This window comes from Macrosteles quadrilineatus, unplaced genomic scaffold (genome assembly GCF_028750875.1).
Source record: "Macrosteles quadrilineatus isolate MER2022 unplaced genomic scaffold, UCM_ALF_1.0 Scaffold_3__2_contigs__length_128488019, whole genome shotgun sequence".
NCBI classification, from domain to species: domain Eukaryota; kingdom Metazoa; phylum Arthropoda; class Insecta; order Hemiptera; family Cicadellidae; genus Macrosteles; species Macrosteles quadrilineatus.
The window spans coordinates 71,706,374-71,730,080 of NW_026542596.1; the positions used below are offsets into that span (position 1 = coordinate 71,706,374).

A 23,707-nucleotide genomic window follows, 5' to 3' on the forward strand; every position below is an offset into this window, starting at 1 on the left:
CTTAAAATATTTTTGATACTACAGTATAGGCTATATATGATTCTGTTAATCTGTTTAGGCCTCAAGTAGTTGAATTGTTTTTCTGGTAGTTGGAGAGGATACTGGTATTTGAATATAGATTATTTAATCACCATTAGATTAGCACTGTAATAATTGATTGTTATATGATTAAAATTAGTTTTTTGTTGTTTCATTAATTTAAAGTTAGAATTAAATTCACATTTCACACAACCATGATAGAACTCTAGTTTTCCTGAACTCAGTGGTAGTAATATGTCAGTAAAGTAAAGTCAACCCTTGCTAGCCATAGTATTAACAAGACATATTTTCAATCTGGGAAACCTTAAACTTTTAAAATAAATTATAAAACCTCAACATCTTAATGCGTGGGAATCTTATTTTTAGAAAAAAAAACATACCAAAATTATTTGTTAAATAATGAAGACGGCCCAATTATAAATTCGGAATTACTGAAAATAATTACATCAAGAACAACACTGTAACATGTCCAAAATTCAAAAGATTAATTTTTCTAATATTATTTTTTATTTTTCCAATATTCTTTAAATCATCTGTTTTAACTTTGTTTAAAATTAATTTATTAAGTAAATATTTACTTTCTGTACTAGTGTAAACACAGCCTGAAGATGGAAACCAAGTTTCTGAAAGCACTAGTGAAAAAAACAAATTATTATATATTGGCCTTGTGGAACATTTAAATTTAGATATACTGTACATTTCATCAGTGGTAGTATTTTTTTCTTCAGTTTGTTACCGGGACATTACAGGATATCCAGTGGATTTTTTACATGTCCCGGGATGTCATGGGACATTCTGGGATATCCTATGGCATTCGTACATATCCCGGGACTTTACAGGATATCCTGAGGTTAACTTACAAATCCCGGGACATTACGGTATATTGTAGGATATCCTGTGGATTTCGTACTCGTCCCGGGATTTTGCGGGATATCCTGAGGATAGCGCACATATCCCGAGACATTCTCAGGACATATGGGACTACTATGGGATGTCCCTGGGATAAAGTGTGCTGTCTGGGTTACATAAAAGAGAAAATCCTCTTAACACGAAAATAATAAAGTCTAAAATGAAACATATGTTTATACATACGGAATTAATATTTTTCTTTAAAAGTACCTGTGAAACAAGCTTTCCTCGGGGAAAATCATTAGTATTTTCTGAGCGTATTCTTTGATCAATGCCATTTATCCAAACAGATTTTTGTGGTCTATTTAATTCCTGTAAAATAGTAATACAGTATCGTAGTTGACTTTGATTTGTAAGCAACATTTATGATTCTCATGTAAACTATTAAATAATTGGTTGTTGTTTTTTTTTTTTTATCAACAAACCCAAATAAGTTTATCATTAAAAAGGAAAAAAAGAGAAATAAAACATGAAAAAGGATGGCGTTTCATTTATAACTAACACCAAAAAGCAGTTGAAGTAACTTTTAAAAAGGCAACTTTTTTACCTAGTGCTAAAAGATATTTTTTATTAACTGACCTGAAAAAGGGGAGTGTTATATCTTAATCTAAAATAATTCTTAAGTGTAATATTATTCCAACTGAATCGTAGACGCCCGCATTTCATCACTTTCTATGCAACATTCAGGCCTAATTGGTTATTTACTATTGTCAAACTGTTCACAATTCATGTTTAGTTCAAAATCATAAAAATCATTATTTAGTACACAAAGATATTTGTGTCATAACGGTAAATACCTCCTCCAAACCAGCGTAAATCGTGTCTGAAAAAGTAAGGTTTGTGCGTTTAGCATGTATCTAGCGGCGAAGCAGCCGCGGCCGGGACTGCAGTGACGTCATCGCGCGCAGTCCGCTCTGTCTGGCCCACCTCCTTTACTCCATACATCTTGAACTCAACTTCCCTCGGGTCGGATCGGATCACACACTAGCACGGTTATTAGATCAAGAAAACTATATGAATCATAACTATAAAAAAATGACGTCACTGGCACTAACAGAAACTAATAACCTGAACATCCACATCGGGTTCTGTTTTAAAATTTAGTGGCTATCATATCAGTTTCATTATAATTAATTTTTTTCAGTGACGTCATTTGTTTATGTTTATGATATATTATGCACAGATATTATTAACCTGTATTTGTTATAATATATGTGCATGATACTAGGACACCATGGTGAAAGGAAAAAACACATTTTAACAACAAGAGGGGTTGTTATAGGCCAGATTTTACTGGGCGCGGGGACTCCTCTTTTCTTAGGAAATTATGTGGTACTGTTTTTTAAAAGTGGAGCGGTACGCCATGTTAATCGCTTTTCCGCACTCTGACTCATCTCTTCCAAGCCTAGGAAAATCCTGTGTTTTAGGATGGTTTGGTGATGGTGACAGTCCTTGGCCAGAACTATTGTCAAAACATGGCACCTAAGAGAATAACTATCAATGAAAATGTGGTAATGCTGGTAGGAATATATCTCATTTTGAGTCAATTTTATTGTTGGCATAGCCTTTAGTGATAATAAATTAAATTGAATTCCCTTCGACTCTGACGTGCCTAGGCGAAGCTTATTTAAGACGAACTTGTGTGTAAGATCATAGACTAACCAACACACGAGTACTAGACTTCTCATTCCATTGTAAATTTTGAAGATCGTTTTTCGTGCCTCCTAGTTCATGTCCGGTGACAGTGATCACTGGTGTTGATTCGGTCCCTATATAAGAAAATTATAAATATATGTATGGTACCCGTTGATTTAAATCACTATAAAATGTATAGTGTTTTAAGTCAATGGTCAACTAGATCAGACGACGAGAGTAGTGGAACTGGAAGCAGAAGTTAATAATTAATAAACTATCCTGATAATTCGACCAATTCGTAAAGACAAAAATGTGGTTCGGATTCCACTATAAACTGTAGGTCCCTTAGTTGCCATTAGCTGTATATGTTAGGAATATGTCGGCCTTAGTCACTAACAAGACTACAATATCGCGCCACTCATCCTACACTCATCTCCATTAACACTTGGCATAAAATACCTACTTTGTATGGTTGACATTTCATTGAAAAGTATATAAAAAGTGTATTACAAAATTATAAATTTGCCTAAAACTAGAATGATAGTAGCACCATTATATTATATACATGGATTATAAACACGGTTGAAATACCATTAAATGCACTTGAAGTATAGTCACGAAATAAAGAGTTTTTATTTGGTTCCATTTTTGAACTATATATAGTCCATATATTTTTTAAATTTTAAATGTGTAGTGGGTGTGTATATAATCAATGGTGCTACTATTATTCTAGTTTGAGTCAAATTTATTATTAACTTCTGCTTTCAGTCCCACTACTCTCGTCGTCTGATCTCGATGTGTATTGTGTGTCACAACACAGGAACAGTTTTGCTTTTCGATTGGATTTTCATCTCAGTTCAGCAAATCAGCAGTTTTTTAGTGGTTTTTTCAGTTTGAGGAGCTGTCTAGTGTCTGTGAAGCCTGAAACTGAACGTCTTGTTTTGTTTGTTATTCTCTTTAGACTAATAATTATTTATCTAATTTATAGTAACTCTGTGTCATTTATTCCACGTATACCTTGATTGATATTTCTATATTATATTATTTTAAGATGACCAATAAATACGATGCGTAAGTTATAGGCTAACCTAGACTTAACTTAGATAAGTTAGACTAGTTAGTTTCTTAACTGGGCTATGCTAATATTGATTGAAACTATCGATTTGATTAGTAAACCTTCATGCAATTTTTTCACCATCAGCAAGTTTAGTTGGTTAGGTTAGGTTATGATAGTTAAATTTTATAATAGATATTATTTTAAAATATCGATTAGGCCTATTAATCAATATTTTCAATTCGATAGTTTCAATCAATATTAAAACTACCCAACAAACCTGAAACTGTACCCAACAAAACTAACTTTGTGATGGTACCTAAGATTTTTTCCCGGGTCCCAAAAGACTCTTGGTTATATTGTCTTCATATTCCTAACTTGAAAATCGACTTAAGACCCAAGCATATAAGCCTAAATGGGTCATTTCAAATAGTCTACCTATCAAAGATGAGAAATTAGATTTTATTTTCCTTTAAGCACTGTACAAAATGCAGTGGGCATCGTCATAAAATACAATAGATGGACTGGCTCAAACATTTTTAATTTCTGCTCTTCCGATTCCTTTAATAAAACACAGAGGATAGGTACACGTCCGGTAACCAGACGTGGATTAGGCGTCCGGTAGTGACGTCACTGGGTTGTGGGGTCCTGGATCGCCATTACCACAACGATACGATGTTCGGCCAGCGTTGTTCGTGGTGTAGTGGATAGAGTGCTAGGCTGATATCCAAGAGGTCCCTGGTTCGAAACCCGTCGGTTTCTTTAACTTTTTGTCACAGATTTTGCTTTGAATGTAATTTCTTCTTAACTGTAGGCCTACATCTTTTGTTAGAATTTTTTGCATTTATAATTTTATGTTATGAAGAGAATTGAACCTTCATTTGATTTTTTTCATTATCAGCAAGTTTGGTTGGTTAGGTTAGGTTATGACAGTAACTGCCGGACGCCTAATCCACGTCCTGTTACCGGACGTGTATCCTCTGCGTTAATAAAAATCTGTTGTCAGTTTGTGTCAAGAGGTTGTCCAGCTATCTAAGTTCAGTTATGTGTCTATTCCACAAGCCTTAAGACCTTTTACCTTTTACCTTTTACCTCTTCTTTCTTCACCACAATCCTCAGATCGGGGAGTCGTCAAAATTTCTCCTTCTTCATCTTCTTGGCAGCCTTTCAGCTAGCCCAGTGTAGGTGTGTATAGGTGTGTTCTTGTATGTATTCCTTTGTTGAGTAATATGGTTTGTTTATAAGGTAGTTTTTTAGTGTCTTTACAAATGTGGTATGATTTGAAATGTTTTTAATTTTTTCTGGCAGAAGATTTATGTATTTAGATCCTGTGTATGTTGGGGTGTTGCTGAACTTTTTTAGTCTGTGTTGTGGCAGGTTTATATTGTTTTTGTGTCTGGTGTTGTGATTATGATAATGTGACCGGAGTGTTGGATTGGATTTTTTTGCTAGGAGAATGGTTTCTAGGATGTATTGTGAGAAAACGGTGGGGATTTTGAGCTGGATGAATAGGGGTCTACAATGTTCCAGATAGTGTGTCCTGCATATCGTCCGTAGTACTTTCTTTTGTAGGATAAGTAGTTTGTCCATATTGTTTGCAGATGATGATCCCCATGTTGCAATTCCGTAACTCAGGTGAGAAGCAAAAAGCGAGAAGTAGGCTATTCTGGAGGTTTCTTCGTCGGTTATGGTGCGAATTCGTTTGATGCCATAGTGTGCAGAGGCCAGTTTTTTACACAGATGTTCGATGTGTTGCTGCCAGGATAAATTTTTATCAACAATTATTCCCAGGAATTTAGTTGTTTCTTGTGTTGTGATACTGATGTTGGTCCAGTCGCTTTGATCTTCTAGGTTGTTGCTTGGTTTGAAATTTATGTGTGTAGTTTTACTGGTATTAAGTTTTAAATTTAGGTTGTTGCATATTGTTGTTGCTTGTTCTACTGCTGTGGTTATGAGTTGTTGGTTATTTTTATTTCTATCTGTAGGTATTATTATGGTGGTATCATCTGCAAATAGAATACATTTGAATTCTTTTGATAATTTTTCCGGTACATCATTAATATATATCAGGAAGAAAAGTGGGCCAAGTATGGAGCCTTGAGGAATGCCTTTTGTATTCTGTTTAAGTGGTGATTTGGTTGTTATAATTATGTTGTTCACTTGCTGATCGGTTTCAACATATTGGTACCTATGGTCAAGATAGTTTTTTATTAGTGCCAATGCTTCTCCTTCAATATGTACTTTTTTTAGCTTTTGTAGAAGTATATCCCAGTCCAATGAGTCGAACGCTTTTTGAAGGTCTAAGAAAAGTCCCGATGCATTTTTTCTGTCTTCCCAAATACTTGTTATGTCTTCGCAGAGTTCTGCAATTGCGGTATTTGTTCCTCGTTTCTTCCGGAAGCCATGTTGACAGTTTGTGAGTAGGTTGTTTGTTTCTAGGTGATTTATGATTTGGTCGTATATTTCTCTTTCTAATAGTTTGGATATTGTTGGTAAGTTGGATATGGGCCTATAATTTCCAGGATTTTCTTTGTCTCCTTTTTTAAATTTTGGGTAAATCTTAGATATTTTTAAGTTTTTAGGTATTTGATTTTTGTTGAGTGAGGTGTTGATTATATGGAGTAAAGGTTCCGTTACTTCTTCTCTGCAGTACCTAAGCAGCTTTCCCGTGATTTCATCGTAGCCCGCAGCATTGTTGGACTTGATATGGGTAAAAAGTTTCTTTAGTTTATCTTCTGATATGCATTTAAATTTTGAAAGAGATGGTGTATTGGTTGTGTTTTCGATTTGTTCAATATCTGTAGTGCAGTTTACTTTGTTATGATTTAGTTCTTCTATTGGGTTTATAAAGAAATCATTTAAAATACTTGTAACTTCAGTTGGGTTTGTGATTTTCCTGTTGTCATGTAGTAGGGTTATGTTGGTTTGGTTTCTAACTGTCTTCACCCTTTCTGCGTTTATGGTTCTCCATATTTCCTTGGTTTTGTTGTCTGATTTTTCAATTTTATTTATTGTATGTTTTGTGCGCTGTGATCTAATGAGTTGGTCGTATTCTTTTTTTATCTTATAATAATTTTCTTTATCTTGAGTACAGCCACTCTGTTCATATCTGTTCTGCGCAGATTGCAGTTGTTTTCTTTTTGAGATAGTGTCTTCACTCCAGAATATGGTGTTTTTCCTGTATTGTATTTTTCTGACGGTCTTGGGGATGGCTTGGTCAAGGTTAATTAGCAGGGTTTTTAGGAATTCATTGTATTTGTTGTCAATTTGGTTTTGGGTATAAACGGGTGTCCAGTCGATCTGTTTTAGTAGGTTCTTCATTTCCTCCAGATTATGGTCGGTGTATTTTCTACTACTTTTGTACAGGGGGCCTTGAATTGACATTTTATCTAATATATCGCATACAATTGTGTGGTGATCTGATATTGGGTTTTTGAGAGCTGAAACTTTTATTCTATTTTGTTCTAAATTTGTATAGCAGCCGTCTATGCTGGCGGATGTTGTAGCTGTGGTTCTTGTTTGCGGTATGTTGTAGATATAGCATCCATGTTCACTGAGGAGGTTCGAAAGATCAATTATTTCTGGATTTTGAGTTTTAGTTATATCAAGATTTGTATCCCCTATGATTAGTATGTTTGTTTTCCTTTTTATGAGCTGCTGCAAAGAGTAATCAAGTTTTTCCAGAAAGTCTGCGGTTTTTGTGCTAGGTGATCTGTAGGTTGTCAGAAGTAGGATGTTGTCTGTCTTTAGTTTAATGTTAATTACTATTGTTTCAAATAGACATTCTTCAGGCTTACTTAATCCATTAAGTTTGATTTCATTTATTTGAGTTTGTATTTTTGTGTCTAAAAAAATTGCGATTCCGCCCCATAAATGGATTTTCCGGCAGAAGTAGGTATTTAAAATATAGCCTTCGATGTGAGTTTGCAGTAGATTTTCTTCCTTTAGTCCATGTTCAGATAATATCAATATGTGGGGTTTGAGTTTTTGAATTTCAATTTGTATTTTATCTAATTTGTTTTGTAGGCCTCTCTGTATATTTAGGTGGAGTATTCTAAGTGGTTGGGCTTGGTTGTTTTTAGGGGATTGGCTTTTTGCTAGTTTGTTGGAGGGTTTGAGGCTGTTTCGGAGTTTGGGGTCGTTTGGTTCCCATTGCTTGACTTTGGCGTTGAACTTTTGTTTGTAGTAAGGCCTAGAGCCTGGATAATTTGGTTAGCTTGTATTTCAGATCCCTCTTGGTTTAGGTGAACTCCATCCCAGCTCAGATGGGTCTCATTAAGAATTTTAGTGTTGTTAATGAAGTGGATTTTAAGAGGTTTCCACTTCTACCTAAAATCTTTATTGGTCATTATAACAAGAGTTACAATAGACCTCGTCAACAATAAAAAGGTGCCAAAAAGGGCCATAGATTCTAGATAGTATAACATGGTCTAGGGCCTATAAGTTTAACATGGAATCTTCACTAAATATAACCGAGAGTTTTTCCAAAGATATGAGCTTACTGCTTACAATCAAGATAATGAAGATCAATAAGATAACTTAGGTCGAAATCCCTATCACATACTTAACTCGTGATTTGTGATAGAGGCCAAACCTACCTTTTATTCCTACCTAGGGTAAGCTTAACTTAAGCCCATTTCCTAAATGATCTTAGAAGTTATCCAGTTTAAAATTGTGCAAGTTAACCGATTAGAGAAATAACTTAAGTAGTCCTAAATGAAAGAGTAAGTTACCGGTAAAAAATTAAAACATTAAGTTAACTTAAATCACATCAGAACTCCGCCAATCCGACCTTGTCTAGTCCTACCCTTCTCTTAATCTGATTGTGCCATCGCCAAATTGGTTACAATTTGTTATCGCAGTACAGTAATATCCTGACTATTTACCAAAACTATGTGAAAATCATCACCGTCTCCCATGGTGACGTAAACATTATCCTCGTCTTCCACGATTGCGCTCGATCAATATGTCAGTTTTAAAAAAGCAAATTATTTGGTACGGTAATTTAATGTACTCCTTGGATAATTCAACCTTTTCTCTGTTCTGACCATGGACCTGTGGGGGTACGGATTAGCGGGGTAATAACTTAGACCTACTGTAGGTGCCCATAAAGCTGTGGAAGAATATTTTGGCCTACCTATTATAAAGGTTGGAGAGGCAGAAATTTAATGTAAACAGTTATAACAGGCTATTTTTTTTATGAGTTATTAACTTAATTTTATTCAAGTTCATGGTAGTTGTTTTGAATAGAAATCCAGTTTTTCCTGTGATAAATTTAATGGTTGCCCAATGCAGAGAAAGCCTAACCCCATAAGCTATCTAAATACAGGTTTTTGTGCAAAGAATAACCGGTTCATTAACTTTCCAGATTAAAAAACAGTGATGACATTGACAGCGGTGAAGATGGAGAGAACGGATCAAGAGATCAGTGTGCAGATAAAATCGCTCAACTTGTAAGCATTAGCCTAGGCCTAACTTAATTAGTTAATCTATTCTTGACCATGCTTTATTTAGTTTTTTGGTACTTTACTTTGGTATCAGCCAGAACACTACTTATTGTGCTGTGGCAGATAGCCCAGTTCATTATGGTAGACAGTCTAGCAGTACTTCCATTGTTGAACTGTTGCATTTTTCCTCCGTGGTACAACTTGTACAGCTCGGCCAAAGTTTCTGTGCGCGCGACCAGATCTGGTTGAGTCTAGGCGAGGGGGTTGGGGGGGGGGGTACTTTTGTGAAAACATTTGTGTCTTGCTACTCACTCACCACTACCCCCAGCACTGCCAATAGCCAGTAACTGTATGTTTTAGTTCGGCTAGTGGCGACCTGTCCACGTGCACAGAAGTTTTGGCCGAACTGTAAACAAAGTCAGCCGCCAAGATAATCGGATCAGTAACTTAAATTGCTTTATGTAATTTCTTTAACATGTTTAATGGTTTAAAAAGTGTGTTTTTGAGGTCTTTAATAAAATTTACATTCTGGCTAATATCAACATTAGGCTATATAAAAATTAAGGCTGGATTTTTTATCCAAATAAAAATAAAAACTAGCCTAGTTACCAAATGTGATAATGCAGTAGACCTATTGATTGTTAAAATGTCTCCTAAAACAAGGAAAACTGATGTGATTTCTCAAAAAAAATTAATCACAACTTCCTTTTCACACCTAGACGTATGTTTTAATGTAGCTATGGTATGTTAAGGTAAGAAGACTTATTGAAATTTTGGTTCAGTTAAAGAACCTTAACTACTAGCAATTAACTTCCTTAGATAAGTTAGCTATGATTACCAATTATTATTAATAAACACTAGGGGCCCCTTAACTCTGAAAAGTGAAAAAGTTGTTTTTAAGGTCTTGGGAGGGTTTTAATAAATTAAAAATATACGTTTTACTGAACTTACTATTTTCTTTGGGGCTCTTAATTTCATGGAAACAGCCATGGGCCATGGTCATGTACTAAAGACTATCTTTTTCAGCCGCCTCTAGAAATCCCACCGCTTCATCATAAACTTCAGTACCAGTACTGGTTGTGGTTCAGTAAAAGAAATCCAGGAAAAGCATATCAGCCTTACGATCAGAATCTCAAACTGATCGGCCAGTTTGGATCCGTAGAGCAATTTTGGGCCTTGTACTGTCACCTAATGAGGCCCTCTGAATTTTCCAGTCACTGTGATTTTCATCTTTTCAAAACAGGGATCAAGCCAATGTGGGAGGTACGCATTAGTAGTTAGTTTGAAAACTCTCTATCGAAATATTCTTTTTTCTTAAATCGAAAAGCGGATCAATTAAGTGGTAAATAGAAAAGCTACACGAATCTTCTCTGTGTTTGCTACCTGCTTTAACAGCCAATTCTGTTATGTAGTCAGCTCGATGAGCGATTGGTATGTATAGAGTATAAATGTACCACATTGGATGGTCTGCACAATTTGACCAAATCTAACAGTCCCGGTAGAATATTTTAACATTATCAAATTGTAGTGCAGGTACAAATAGGAGAACATTTTAGGGAGTTGAAAATATAAATTTCTCCTTCCATTAGTCTGGTGTGCTTAAATGGTATGTTTCAATTAGTTTGTTTATTTAATTAATTTGAATATACCTAAGAGAAAAAGCATTATCTTTTTGTAAAAATTTAAATGTGGTCCAGTAGCAAGTCGTTGTATTTATGAAAAAATATTTTCAGGCAAATAAGGTAGGCCTACCTGTTCTTATAACATGACCTAACAGTGAGTTCAATGAGATAAGCAGATGGTTTTATTTCAAACAGTTAAACTCAAAGAGAACCAAGAGGTCCTGCCAAATTGATATACATTTTACAGTTTGACGTATTCAACCTGTACTCTTGTTTTTGATTTTTTTTTTTACTGAAATGAGTTTAAACTATTATTTTGCTACACTACTGTGAAATGACCTGTTTTCTTTGCATGTTTATCACATGCGAAAATCCATCATTATATTGTTTACTTTGGCAAAAGAATGTTTACTATGCAAAAGTAATGTTTTACTATCTTCCTTGGGTTTTGCCAACATAAAGAAATATTTGTTACTTTTTTATCAACTGCTTCAACTTTCAAAAACTTAATTAAATATTAATTTTAAATTGAAGGCATAACCTAACAAATGCTGTGAGTTTTAAATTAAGAAAATAATTAATTATTCTTAGTAGTGTAGCGAAAAGTAACATTCAAAACACAATTGAGTCTATACATATTCTCGACCATTTAAAGTGTGAAATTGGTCTAAAAAATGTAATGACTCTTGTTGTGAAATATACTATTGATTGAAGAAGAATTTTTCTGAGTATTTGTCGAAAGATCATTCTGAATCATGAAAAAACAATGCTGTTGCAGGATAAAGCGAATAAGAATGGAGGCAAATGGATCGTAAGATTGAGAAAGGGACTTGCCTCCCGATGTTGGGAGAATCTCATATTGGCCATGCTGGGTGAGCAGTTCATGGTGGGGGAAGAGATCTGTGGAGCCGTCGTGTCAATACGCTATCAGGTAGACAAACCTTTAGAGTAGCTTCTTTTGTCTCACCCTCACATCCCAGGACACTAAGCTCTAGCCTGGGTATTTTTTCACTTTACCACAGGATTAGGCCTAGAGTTTGAGTTTCATAAAAATGTCATTTCTTTTTTAGTTCTTCGTTTTATTCACCTCCCTAACTTGTCCAGTATGATACATTTTTTGCTCATATTTTCATTGTCAAGGTGATGGGTGAAAGTATGTGTCAGTTTGTCGATATCGTTTATTAATATTTGTTTCGTGTACAGGAGGATTCAATATCCGTGTGGAACAAGACAGCCACAGACCAAGCAACGAGAAATCGGATCGGGGAGACACTGAAGAGAGTGCTCAATAGTCCTCCGAACCTACAACTCGATTATAAATCTCACAACGATAGTCTAAAGTAAGTTACTTCTACAAACCAAATAAAATTTGTCAGTAATCTTTTACCAAGGTTCTATTTTGTGATAATCACTGTTAATGGGAAGACACAATCAGCGGGATTATTTCATTCACTCGTTCAAACTAAGGGATGTTAATAGGTTATTTTTAGTTATCTATTGCCAAGGTAATACTGTAGTGAAACTTCAGTAATGGTATTCATGTTAGGTTAAATAACGCCAACCTCCGATTCAAACAGAATTTTCCATCTATAGAACTTAATTATTTTATCAGTTTAGTTTTGACTGTGTTTAATTACAATGTTTTTTTTTACAGAGGATGGACCAGGGTGCCCCAAAATGCAGCTGCTGTGCCAAAGATATGACAGATGTCTTTCACTCGATGAACTGTTCTGTCAATGTATAAAGTTATATAAAGTTTTTTTTATTTGAAATATATATCTTTATTAATCCTTTGACTTTGAAAAACTGTCTCAAAGCGAATTCATTTTTGCAACATTGAATGATTTGTAGATATCTTGCTTAAGTAGCATTACCTTACCACAGTGGTATATTTTAAACATTAAAAGAAAAGTAAATTAAAGAATTTGAAAATGGAAAATATCCGCTTTAAAAACAACTTATTTGCAACGTACATACAGTAGATATTTTACCAATTTTAGGTTATATCAGTGTTAATACAAGCAGTTGTATGATGAATCACTATGCTGTCTTTTACTACATATAACATTAATTAATTGGTTTCTTTACATAAACGGTACTTTTCACCCTCATATCAGGATGACTCGGGCTTAATGTATATTCTAAAGTTCTGTAATCCAGCCTCCTAGCGCCGTCACTCCTATATGCATGTTAAGCTTTGTTACCATCAGGCGTAACATTCATAGGGTCAGGTGTAACATTCATAAGTTCAGGTGTAACTTTCATAAGTTCAAACGTAACATTCATAAATTAGTGGGTAACATTTATAAGTTCATCCTCTGTGGCAGATTTTGATGCCCAGGTGGAAATTGACAGAAATGTTGGATTCTTTTTGTGAGTTGCACCTCAAATCGGGCATTTTGCTACCCTCATGCAATCCTCAATGGGAGTGTCCTTGAAAAATCATTTTTAACCTTTTGAGTGCCACCGCGTCTCGCTCCGAGACGCACCATTGTCATAGCTTGAGTGCCGAGCGTCTTGTAGCGAGACGGTCGAGGTCGTGCGAGAAATGCCGGTGTCTCGGAGCGAGACGCTCAGAACATCACTTTGTACAGTATCACGTTTCAATAAAGATGGCTGCAAATCACACCAAATGCGACAGAAGGAGGTTGGCAACAACTATTTTGCTCTTTTACTGTAGAATGGAGCTGAGAAATGTGGTCAACCAATCAAAAACATTACGCAGTAGTAGATGGCTTTATACAGCAGTTTGTGTGTTGTTGTTGTTTTGACTGTTTACGTTCTAGTAAATGTTTGTTTACGAATAGTTTGGTTATAAAATTGCAGGTTATGGTCATGAATCGTTAAAATAGTATATTACGTTACTAGTCCTGAAAATAAGTGTTTACCGGACGAGCGTGGTTGTTCCTGTGCCAGACGAAGTCGAGTACGGGATTACCATACGAGTCAGGTACACACATTTTGGACGAGTTACGTACGATAGTTTACGCCATACTACTAAATCTGTTCAAATCCTTATATATTTCCATTTTCCACCAACTAAAGGACTAAAAATCACTAGTCATGACCTATAAGAGAGGTTATGTTTTTGTTTATAACCACTCATTGCCACCTAAATACAGTATAATCAGCTGATTGGTGTCCGGTAAAACTCATTACAGTACAGTAGTACGCAATGACACCCCATTTAAATAAGCCGGCGGCAAACAGCTGTTTTCTGGACTGAATACTTGTGTGGGAAGTTCGTCAAAATAATGTAGTGTGGCGTAAAATACTTTTTAAACCTTTAAAAAGTTATAATACCACAACTTATTTGTGCATTTGTCGATAGTTTGTGGCTGATCACATAAAGTGTACCGATAACTGGTCTTGGTAAGTCAGGCCTATAGGTGCATGATTTTATTTTGACCGTTTGTATATTTTGTGCAGCTCTGATTGGAAACAGTTTGATTAATCTTTTTTCATTTTTGTGTAGTCTCGAGTCACTTATCATAATATAAATAATAGGTTAATTTACTTTAATTACGTCATGTGACTCCTTTACTTCCTCTAGGGTGGAATACGATCGTTTCGGCGACAGGAATACGATCGATCGTTTCGGCGACAATGTCGCCTTCTTCAGATCCTCGTCAAGAATATCAACTAATTATCTCTCATATCGAGGTCGTCAAAATATTTAACAAGAACACACAAATGAACATTGTTTAAACAGAAAATAAAATTGAAATATTTAACTACGGCTGTGGTCACAGATAAGCACTGCCCGATCGACAAGGAGTCACAAGACGTAAATAAGATAAACTAGGTGAATCCCGTCGAAATCGACGATTACTCTTGAGGTTTTACGTAAATTCAGCTAACTGCGATGGATAGAGAGAAGTTATTAAAATCTTAGAGAGGATAAACATAATTATGATTAAATTCAATATTTTCTGTCCTTTCATCGGCTTTAGGTTGCCCAAAAGGCAATTCAGGAGTCTTACAATTGTTTCTTGTTAATGAATTTTGTTCATGTTAAAGCCTTTTTCACTATATGGGGAAAGGAGTTCATACAATTGGTCTGTCATCTGACGGAAAGAGTCAATATTACTAAAATAACTGGTTCTATCTGCTTTGGGACAATCATTCAGATCGTATTTGGATTGTATAAGTGAATCACCATCTTTGGTCATAAAAATACAGAATTTTATCAGCAGGAGGCATATTAAATCTTTTTTGTATTTGATAAAAATATCTGATTCTCCAGAAAGCAGTAACATTCTTACTTCGATCCAAGCAATTTAAATTCCTTCTCTTGCCACATATCGACCATCGACCCATGTACTTAATCATCCTGTACTTACTTGCTTATTGATTAACTTATGGGGTAGTTTTGTAATGGCCATATCGATCACATAAAGCTGTGCATGTATTTCGTGGATGGAATGAACCATAATTGTAGGAAATTTTACCACAAATCTTGAACATTTGCGGAACCAAATCCATAACCTAGTCCAGCCTTGGTAACAAATTATGCAAATGCGATGAGATGTGATGGTACTGGTGTTTCCGAATGTTTTGTATGTAGTGAGGTTTAGAAGCGTTGTTCGACCTAGCTAGATGTGTACACCAAAGTAAAATAGTTCATTAGAAAACTGAATAAATAAATGTGTTCATCAAAACAACAATTACAGTAATGATTATTTTATTCAAGTATAAATGTTTTATAAATAGCAAATACAGTAAACAATATAAGACTGACAATAGGCAGCGATCTACAAAATAACACCCACACTTAAAATATTCCATCTTCAGCAAAGAATACATCAAACAGCTTCCTATCTTAGCACCACCACACATTTCTAAGCGAAAACAATATTGATATATACTAAAATTACAATTTTTTATACATTACTTAGTACATCATTTATGTTAATGATTATACAAATCTTTTGTTCATGTTAAACAAGCAGCAATGTCTTAAAATGACTAGAATAGAGAAAAACAAAGTGAAGAACAATTAAATGCAGTGTAAACATTATCAACCGTAATATCGTTATAAAAGTATATTTACAATGTGCAGTCAGTTTTTGTCATGTGTACGTATTATAATTTTTAAATAAATCCATACAAATAGAAGAGTAATTACATAAATTGTAAATTTAGATAAACCATGCAAATCTTCCAAACAAGCTTTTCAGGCCTACACTATGAAAATTATGACTCATGGAATGTTCAATTTTCAAACATTTGAAATTAAGTAACCATTCTACAAACCCAATACTACTGACGTAGGCTTCTACTGCTTATGTCTACTAAAATGCCTCCCCTCATCAAGTTTAGAAAATTCAGATCATCTCTAACTCTGTAAGACAGATCTGGACTTTGGGTTGAATACATGGTCACAACATAGACAATGGCACTTAACTCAAGTACAAAAACTTTTCTAATCTACTGTCATGTCTGAAGGGGAGCTCTACTATTCTACCTCTAGGCGATCACCATTAAAAATTAACACTGGTGTACTTTTTGTGTTGAGCATTAATAATACCAGGGGGCTAATTTGGTAATGTCCTTCACTTTTATTCTATGCATAAACTGTAGTTCCGTTGTCCCAAGTTTTGTTTTAAGGAATGTTTTAGTGCATTAGCGTAAAACAAGTGGTCATATTTTAAGAGTTTAGCAAAAGAACTTATTTTTAAACAAGCTTGGAACCGTAATAGAACTCAATAAGAAAATGCGTAGTTATGATTGGGGAAGAGTACAAAATAAATTTAAATTGGGTTGAACAGTTTGAAGATATAGGGTAAAATATAGAAATTTGTTTATACAAATTCACTCTTTTCTTAAGTCTAGAAATACAGAATTTATTGTTACAATAGAATAAATAACCCTTTGTGAAGATTTTTGAAGTGTGCCTAAACAGTTTCTAAATGGTAGTCTTACTCTAATTTGAAACTGACAAGTTTTATATCCTTAAGAACAAATAAATGCTGTATAATTTTAAAGTGGTAGTATGTTTTGGATGTGTGATTAAACCTCAACATTTCATCATAACAGTACTTATAAAATAAAAGTTGTACAAGTTTTCAAAGCTTGGTATGTTGGTAAGAACTTGGAACCTCTGAATGCCCAGGTTAAAATCTTATCAATTGCTAACGGCTTAACTTTGCGATAATCCACCCGATGCTTAAAAGTCAATCTAAATCTGTATTTTCACCTATCAAGTATAAAGAGAAAGCTCTCATAAACCATGAGAACCATCCCTGTTTTGGAGATACCTCCACAGAAAGCCATATGTTTTCAAGGCTTTTAGAATTATGTATTAACAGTGTTTTATATACAAAAAAGTTCCGCCTGAGTCTGATTTACAACTGGTTACAAAATTGTGGTCCCTTAGAGTGCAAGAGTAAGAGTGAATGCTAACAAAACAAAACCACGCAAGTGCAAAAACAGCTACATCTCGTACCAAACTTGGAGTAAAATTATAGCTTAGATGTAAAATGGTAAGAACCAAATAATGGATGGTTGCTTATGACAGAACTAGAGAGCTAAAATTCTAAATAATATTATAGACAACCCCTACATTAAAATCATTGTATAAGATATCTTGCGTTTTAAACCTGAAAATCAATATAATTAATCGAGGGGATTATTTGTGTTAGCTTTCATTCGTTTCTCTAAGTATTCTATTGATAGGGGATGATTTTTGTATACACTAATACAGTTATATTAAAATTAAAAATGTATTCCTTACTAACTGAAACCAGTGTTACTAAGCTAGAATCATTACCACATTTTGTTAAAAGCTCATTAAAATAGCTCGAAAAATCAGAACTCCACACTAATATGATTACATAAAAAATAGGTTTGGTTGAAGAATCAGTAGATACATAAGGACAAATTCTTGCAAATCATTAGTTTAAGGCTATAAGCATGATAAGTTTTACAAAATCAAAGTGTACGAATACATAAACTTTTACTTGGGCTTATTTGGTTTCTTCTGTGATTTCTGTATCGGAAAACCTTACAAAACTTTAAAGCTTTAAATATGTATACAAAAGTAAGAAATTAAAACATAGACTAGACAATAACATAAGTTAGTAAGACAGTCGACACAAAACAAAGAAATTCAATCACAGTATGTTTATCATATTGTACAAGTTGGGTAGACTCACATAATCAATAACTATGTGAATTAAAATTAGGAATATGTGTCAGTAACACATAAGGTTTGGAATATGATCGTTGCATTTATTTATGCATAATATTGCATATTGTATTCGTTTGATAAAGTAAAAAAAAAACTATACTAATACTGCACGCTAACGTAAAAAAATAAACAATTCTTTCTCCTAATGTTATATCACACAAGTAGTCTTTTCCCATTTGCAAATAATTACTTTTGTCTTTTTAATATCTTTTAATATCACTGATTATTTATAAGTTGAACACGTTCCTGTAGCAAAAACCTTTATTTATTTTACTGAATAAAAAATTGTTTTGCATTTATTAAAAGAAACTGGAATACAGCGTGTAAAAAAATACATTGCTGCAAATGGAAAATTTTCACACTTTAAAAAGGTGTGAAAAGTGAAGAAATTTCTTTTACAAACATATTGAGTATAACATTTTGAGATGTTAATTTGAGCAATAATTTTTGTATTATAATTGGTAAGACGACTTATTATAGGTGTGTGAATAGAGATTATTAAAATAAAAACAATTTACCAATTATTCCATTTTCAACAGTTGAAGCAAAATCAATCTTTAGTGGAAAAAATTACTAAATTACAATAAACGTACTTGTAACATCCTGGGACACAGCAATTATGTAATGTTTAATAGTTTAATGGCATTTTCTAATGAGGGTTTCTTCACTTTTTGGGCATAACCAATTTCTATTTTTAGAGAAGACTACTTCCTTTTTAATGTTCTGTAGGTATGTCAGATAATATGGATAGTCTAGGTTTAAAAATGTGGAGATTATCTGGAGTTGTGTTTCAAAAATAATGAAGTTGTATAAAGTTGTAGCCAATATTCAATGAGGTGAAGTCTTAGATGTGGCCAGAAAATAATAATCATACTTTCTCTTATTTAAGCTATGTAACCAATATTCACACAAGCCTATGGAAAAATCCTCAAATCAGTAACGACATTTTAGATTATCTAAGTAATACTTTCAATTATTGTCCTAAGGTTAGCAAAAAAACTGTAAAACACAGTGGAATGTTCATAGTAAAAAAGTAAAACCAACATGGGAGAACATTAATATCATAGGGCTTATGGCACTATAATAAGCTTAGGAAAAATAAGGTAACCAAGATTGCAAAATTAAAGCAACACAGTAGACATTCAGGAAGCTACATCCATGACGAAGACCTAACTAAAACGGTGACATGACTGGTGAAAGATATTGTTGAAATGTCTTTTTTCTGTTTGGTTGCCAAGGCTGTTGATAGTAAAACCACTTTTACTCGTCCTGGAAAAAATTGTAATAATTATAAAAATGTTTAAAACTGCACAGACCTAGTTATACAATGTGTTACTCAATAATTATAAATTATTACCACGCTGTTCAACTTTCACGTCACAAGCAACATTTAATTCTCAGATGGAAGGCAATATTTTTTTTCTCCCCCTAAAATCAATTAGTTGCATCAATATCAATATCAATATCAATTATTTAAGATGGGGACGCCACTATGTGCGTATTTTAACCCAAATATGAGTGAAGGATGAGTGTAGGATGAGTGGCGCGATCTTGTAGTCTTGTTAGTGACTAAGGCCGACATGTTCCTTAGACACAGCTGTTAATTAATAGCCCATACAGCTAATGGCAACTAAGGGACCTACAGTTTATAGTGGAATCCGAACCACATTTTTCCTTGTAATTTACGAATTGGTCTAATTATCAGGATAGTACTGAGGATAGTCGTAGAACTCACTAGTGCGGACGTTAATCCACACCAGGGAGCATCGCATCCACAGTGCATCCCTATAAATATCCACAATTCGTGACCTCCTAGTAGCTGGATTACAGGACGACGCCACCCGTCCCAGTCATGTCTTGCAGTGAATTTACATTGACTAAAAGGAGGAGTCTTTTTATAAGACAGTAAAATGTTATGATTTCTAAGATATTTTTGTATTGTGAATGTAGACTTTGTTTTTGCGATGTTGCCCAAACTCTACTCCATACAAGTTTGAGACAAACAAAGCATAATACACTGTCATTCTTTTTTTAGACTTTATGATTTTGTGGAAGACATCTGAAAGCAAACAGTATTAAAACCTAAAATGTCTTTTTGGGTTATTTAACCCAATATAAGATATCTTTAAAAGGGGTGGTTTAGTTTTGAATCTAACAATTGTTGTACTATCATAAGTGCACTAAAAAAAAATTAAAACTAGAATTACATGGAAGATCATTAACCTAAGTTAAGAAAAGTAGAGGTCCCAGTAATGACCCTCGTGTCACACCAAACAAAAATTGTTATAAATATATTTTTTTATTACAGTAGTTTGGAGTTTGTTAAAAAGATATAAGGATTTGTAATTTTTAAACGTATTATACACACCCATTCTCGTTCATCCACCCCCTCCATCTGATCTTGCTCAAGTTTCAAGTTCACTTCCATCCTGCTACTAACTGACTTCTGAATCTGCAAATCACGTTGTTGATACTTTAGAAGCCAGTCAGTTATTTTATTTATCGTCAATATTGATAACTGATGATAATACAGAATGAAACCCTTATGCATACTTGTGCTTGTGCATTTGAGAGACTTTCTTCCCAAGTAAGCGTCCCCCAGTATTATTCATTGATTTATTTTGGACTATTTTATAATGACCTTTTTTCTAATGCAGACAAAGACCTATTTTTTTAAATTTATCATGAAAAAAAGGTTTTGGTAGACAGTCGTAATGAGTGAATAATGGTTAAATGCCTGAATAGAGGCGCAACTCAAAAAGAATCCATCGATTTTGTCAATTTCCACTCAAGTGATATGTCAAAACGGAATCTCAAATCTCAATACAACTAAAACTTTGGAAAAGTTTACGGTTTTGATATTTGATCAGGGAGTTTTGAGATCTAAAACTAAGTATTGATTCAAATAGGTATTGATCTCATATTCATGTTATTACGTCAGGGCAAATTTCTTTAAATTTGATTGCATAGTATAAATCAACATCTTATTGAGTATCAATTTTAGTTTTTGAGATTCCAGATACAATTTTGTTTTGTTTGTGGTTTTGACACTTGCAATTTCTGCTTTCAACCACGTCTAGTATGAGTGAAGTGTTGGTAAATATTGAAAAAGATCCTTCTTTGGAGGACCAATGACCTCTGTAGCAATAAATTCCTATCATAATACTAATATCAAAAACATTTCCAAAATATTTTAAAAGTATTTTCTGCTGTACAATACTAACCTGTTCTTGCTTCTGCTTGGTAGAGGCCACCAGGTCGGGTGTCCAGGCTAGTCTACTGTGAGACGTGGGAGGGGGAGGCTTGACCGTCGTCTGCTCTTTGTTACTTGGAGACACTGTGCTAGCCGACCCTTGCGCCTCTGATACTGTGACAAGCCATGAGGTTATGTTCAACTTGTTAGATATATAATCATGTACAGTAGGTTATTTTGTCTGGGGAGAGTGGCTATAGCTCTTGCTTTTAAATCTAAAGGCGGACCGAGATGCCTTTTGTCAATGGGCTATCAATTAAGGATAATATCTAACAAAAGGTCAACTGAGGTGATAATTAAACATTTTAACTCTGGATTGCTTATATAAAATTGATATTATGAGGTCTTACCTTAGCAATCCTTATGTTGTCAATCCAACAATATCGATTTCAATTGCAAAAGTTCATCGTCATTCGGGATCTAGGTCGACTAAATTTCAATTGTTAGATCCACCCAGAGGGTTTTGAAGAAGATAAAGTAACAATTACACTAAACACGAATCCGACATATAAATTAGGAACAAAAACCATGTTTTTTAAATATGGGTTAAACTCACTTTAATTTTGAAAACACATTGCTGGCATAAAATATATATCATAACATTAAATAGTATTTTTGAATGTTTTTTGACTAGGCCTGATTAACTTATTATTTGTAATTACGTAAATTCATAATAGAAAAAAAGCTTGGCTCGGCTCAATTAAATATCTCAGGCTCACACACCTATTTCACAAAACTAAACAATTACTGTAGGCATAGTCTAATAACTGCACAGGACATAACCAACCAACCGTCTAGCTAAACACTAACAGTAAAATCTAAATAGGAATATACATATTCTAGTATTAATTAACTTTTTCTGTGGCCTGCCTTATATAGTAGTAGGTAATAACTACTTATATTAAGTAGGTAATACCCCCTTAAGATGTAGCCTAGTCTTCTATACAATTTAAATTCTTAAACTGGGATAGCTAAAAAAATGCTAACAGATAATCCGTGAGCGCGCTTGGGTCGTGGGGGACAAGTGCTTGCACCTACAGGTCTGCAATTCGTGTGAAATACAACGTCTGAGAAGTGGTCTAATAAACTGAAGCTGGACATCAGGGGTTCCACTGTAATTACTATAAGCGTCATCTAATAGATATTTTCTGAAAACGTAAAGGGGAGGTTGTTACTCACAGTTGTCCATGCCCTCAGGTTTGAGACTGACACGTCGTGGTTGTATGTTGGCTCCACTGAACCACTGAGTCGCAGTCATGGTTGGCTCCCACATCACTTTGGTGGGGGGGAACAGGTCGTCTTGGAACAAATCACTCTGCAAACAATCACCAACTAGTCAAATCAAAGTATATAATGTATGTTTCTGCTAGTGATACTTGAAAACAGAAATTTTGACACATGAAAACTGAAACCAAAGCTGAAACTGAAAAAAAAACAGATAATAATAAAAGTTTATTACGGAATCATAACTGAAAGAAACTTAACTACTGATCCTGAAATAAAATGAATATGTGACACTGAAAAAATGTTAAAAAAAACAACAAACACCAATATAAATATAACTCCTGGCACTGACATCAAACCCCTTAATGAGATAAAACAATAACATTAAACCTAAATTAATATTACTTTTGATCGACACAAAAACATTGAAATAAATAAATAATACTATTTTTGGAAGATTGAACTTAAAAACTTGCCTATCAAATTTGAGATTTGGATTTGACTACTTTATTCATCTACAAAGTCTTTAAACAGAGTTACATTTGCTTAACTAAGAATTATATAAAAATAAAAACGTGAAACAGCAAAACAACAAGGTTTGTAGAGTTGGTATGAAGTCCTCAAGATAAGCTCAAGTCTCACCAGTTGTAATATTTAACACTAGCGCTCACAGGTGTGATTAAACCAATTTCAGTTGCCAGACTGTGTTCTGCCTGCCTTGAGCTTGTACAGATCAGTTCTGTAAGTCTAGGCTAATCTAAATATATACAAGGCAAAGCCCTCACTGACTGACTCACTCACTCATCACTAATTCTCCCACTTCCCATTTACCTAGGAGGCTGAAATTCGGTACACCGATTCTTTGGGCATTAAATAGGAAAACTAAGTAGTTTTTATTCTGACCGGGCTTTCGGGCTCTGTCCCAGTGGCTCTGGAGTTTCCCATGTTAACCTTATGATTTTTCATATTTAAAAGGAATTTCTTAACAGCTGTTTCAATTAAACAAGTTGGTTCTGTTCTATGATGTTCAATAACATAAAAGTTACAAGGATTGCCAACAGGGTGCAGCACTATTATTTTTTTTAATTTATGACTACAGCCAATTTGTAACCAAAAGGTGAGTGAGCGTAGCGAACGAACTTCAACCTGGAAGCGAGTTAGCGTAGCGAACAAGCTAACTTGAAGGCAAGTGAGCGGAGCCAACGAGCTCCAACCTAAAGGTGAGTGAGCGTAGCGAACGAACTTCAACCGGGACGTGATTGAGCCATGCAAACGAGCTCACTTGTGAAGTTAAACGGGGCAAAGCCCGCGGGTACAGCTAGTGGGTTTATA

General features: G+C 34.4%; 2 protein-coding genes across 5 annotated transcripts in view; one reads left to right on the forward strand and one right to left on the reverse strand.

Moving 5' to 3' along the window:
- The first annotated feature begins 3,474 nt into the window (after window positions 1-3,474).
- Window positions 3,475-12,478, forward strand: LOC128989787 (eukaryotic translation initiation factor 4E type 2-like). The gene is made up of 6 exons (XM_054411834.1): window positions 3,475-3,654; window positions 9,006-9,090; window positions 10,111-10,347; window positions 11,485-11,637; window positions 11,910-12,046; window positions 12,361-12,478. Exons 1-6 carry the CDS (start codon window positions 3,635-3,637, stop codon window positions 12,407-12,409), a joined length of 681 nt encoding a protein of 226 aa, XP_054267809.1. The 5' UTR covers window positions 3,475-3,634; the 3' UTR covers window positions 12,410-12,478.
- A 2,895-nt stretch (window positions 12,479-15,373) lies between these two features.
- LOC128988630 (coronin-7-like) overlaps window positions 15,374-23,707 on the reverse strand; it is a 48,236-nt gene continuing 39,902 nt past the window's right edge. For all 4 annotated transcript variants that reach the window (XM_054410103.1, XM_054410102.1, XM_054410101.1 and 1 more), the window contains 4 exons: window positions 22,331-22,466; window positions 21,123-21,265; window positions 20,267-20,350; window positions 15,374-19,167 (listed from right to left, as the gene is read on the reverse strand). In XM_054410103.1, the coding sequence (XP_054266078.1) occupies window positions 19,159-19,167; window positions 20,267-20,350; window positions 21,123-21,265; window positions 22,331-22,466 (372 nt within the window). In that variant the 3' untranslated portion in view covers window positions 15,374-19,158. The remainder of the gene's footprint in view (window positions 19,168-20,266; window positions 20,351-21,122; window positions 21,266-22,330; window positions 22,467-23,707) is intronic.

Bases quoted from the DNA above. Each gene is read 5' to 3' on its own strand.
- LOC128989787 (XM_054411834.1), top strand. From the start codon at position 3,635: ATGACCAATAAATACGATGC. The intron at 9,091-10,110 runs GTAAGCATTAGC...TATCTTTTTCAG, and splicing joins CAGATAAAATCGCTCAACTT to CCGCCTCTAGAAATCCCACC. The intron at 11,638-11,909 runs GTAGACAAACCT...TTTCGTGTACAG, and splicing joins TCGTGTCAATACGCTATCAG to GAGGATTCAATATCCGTGTG.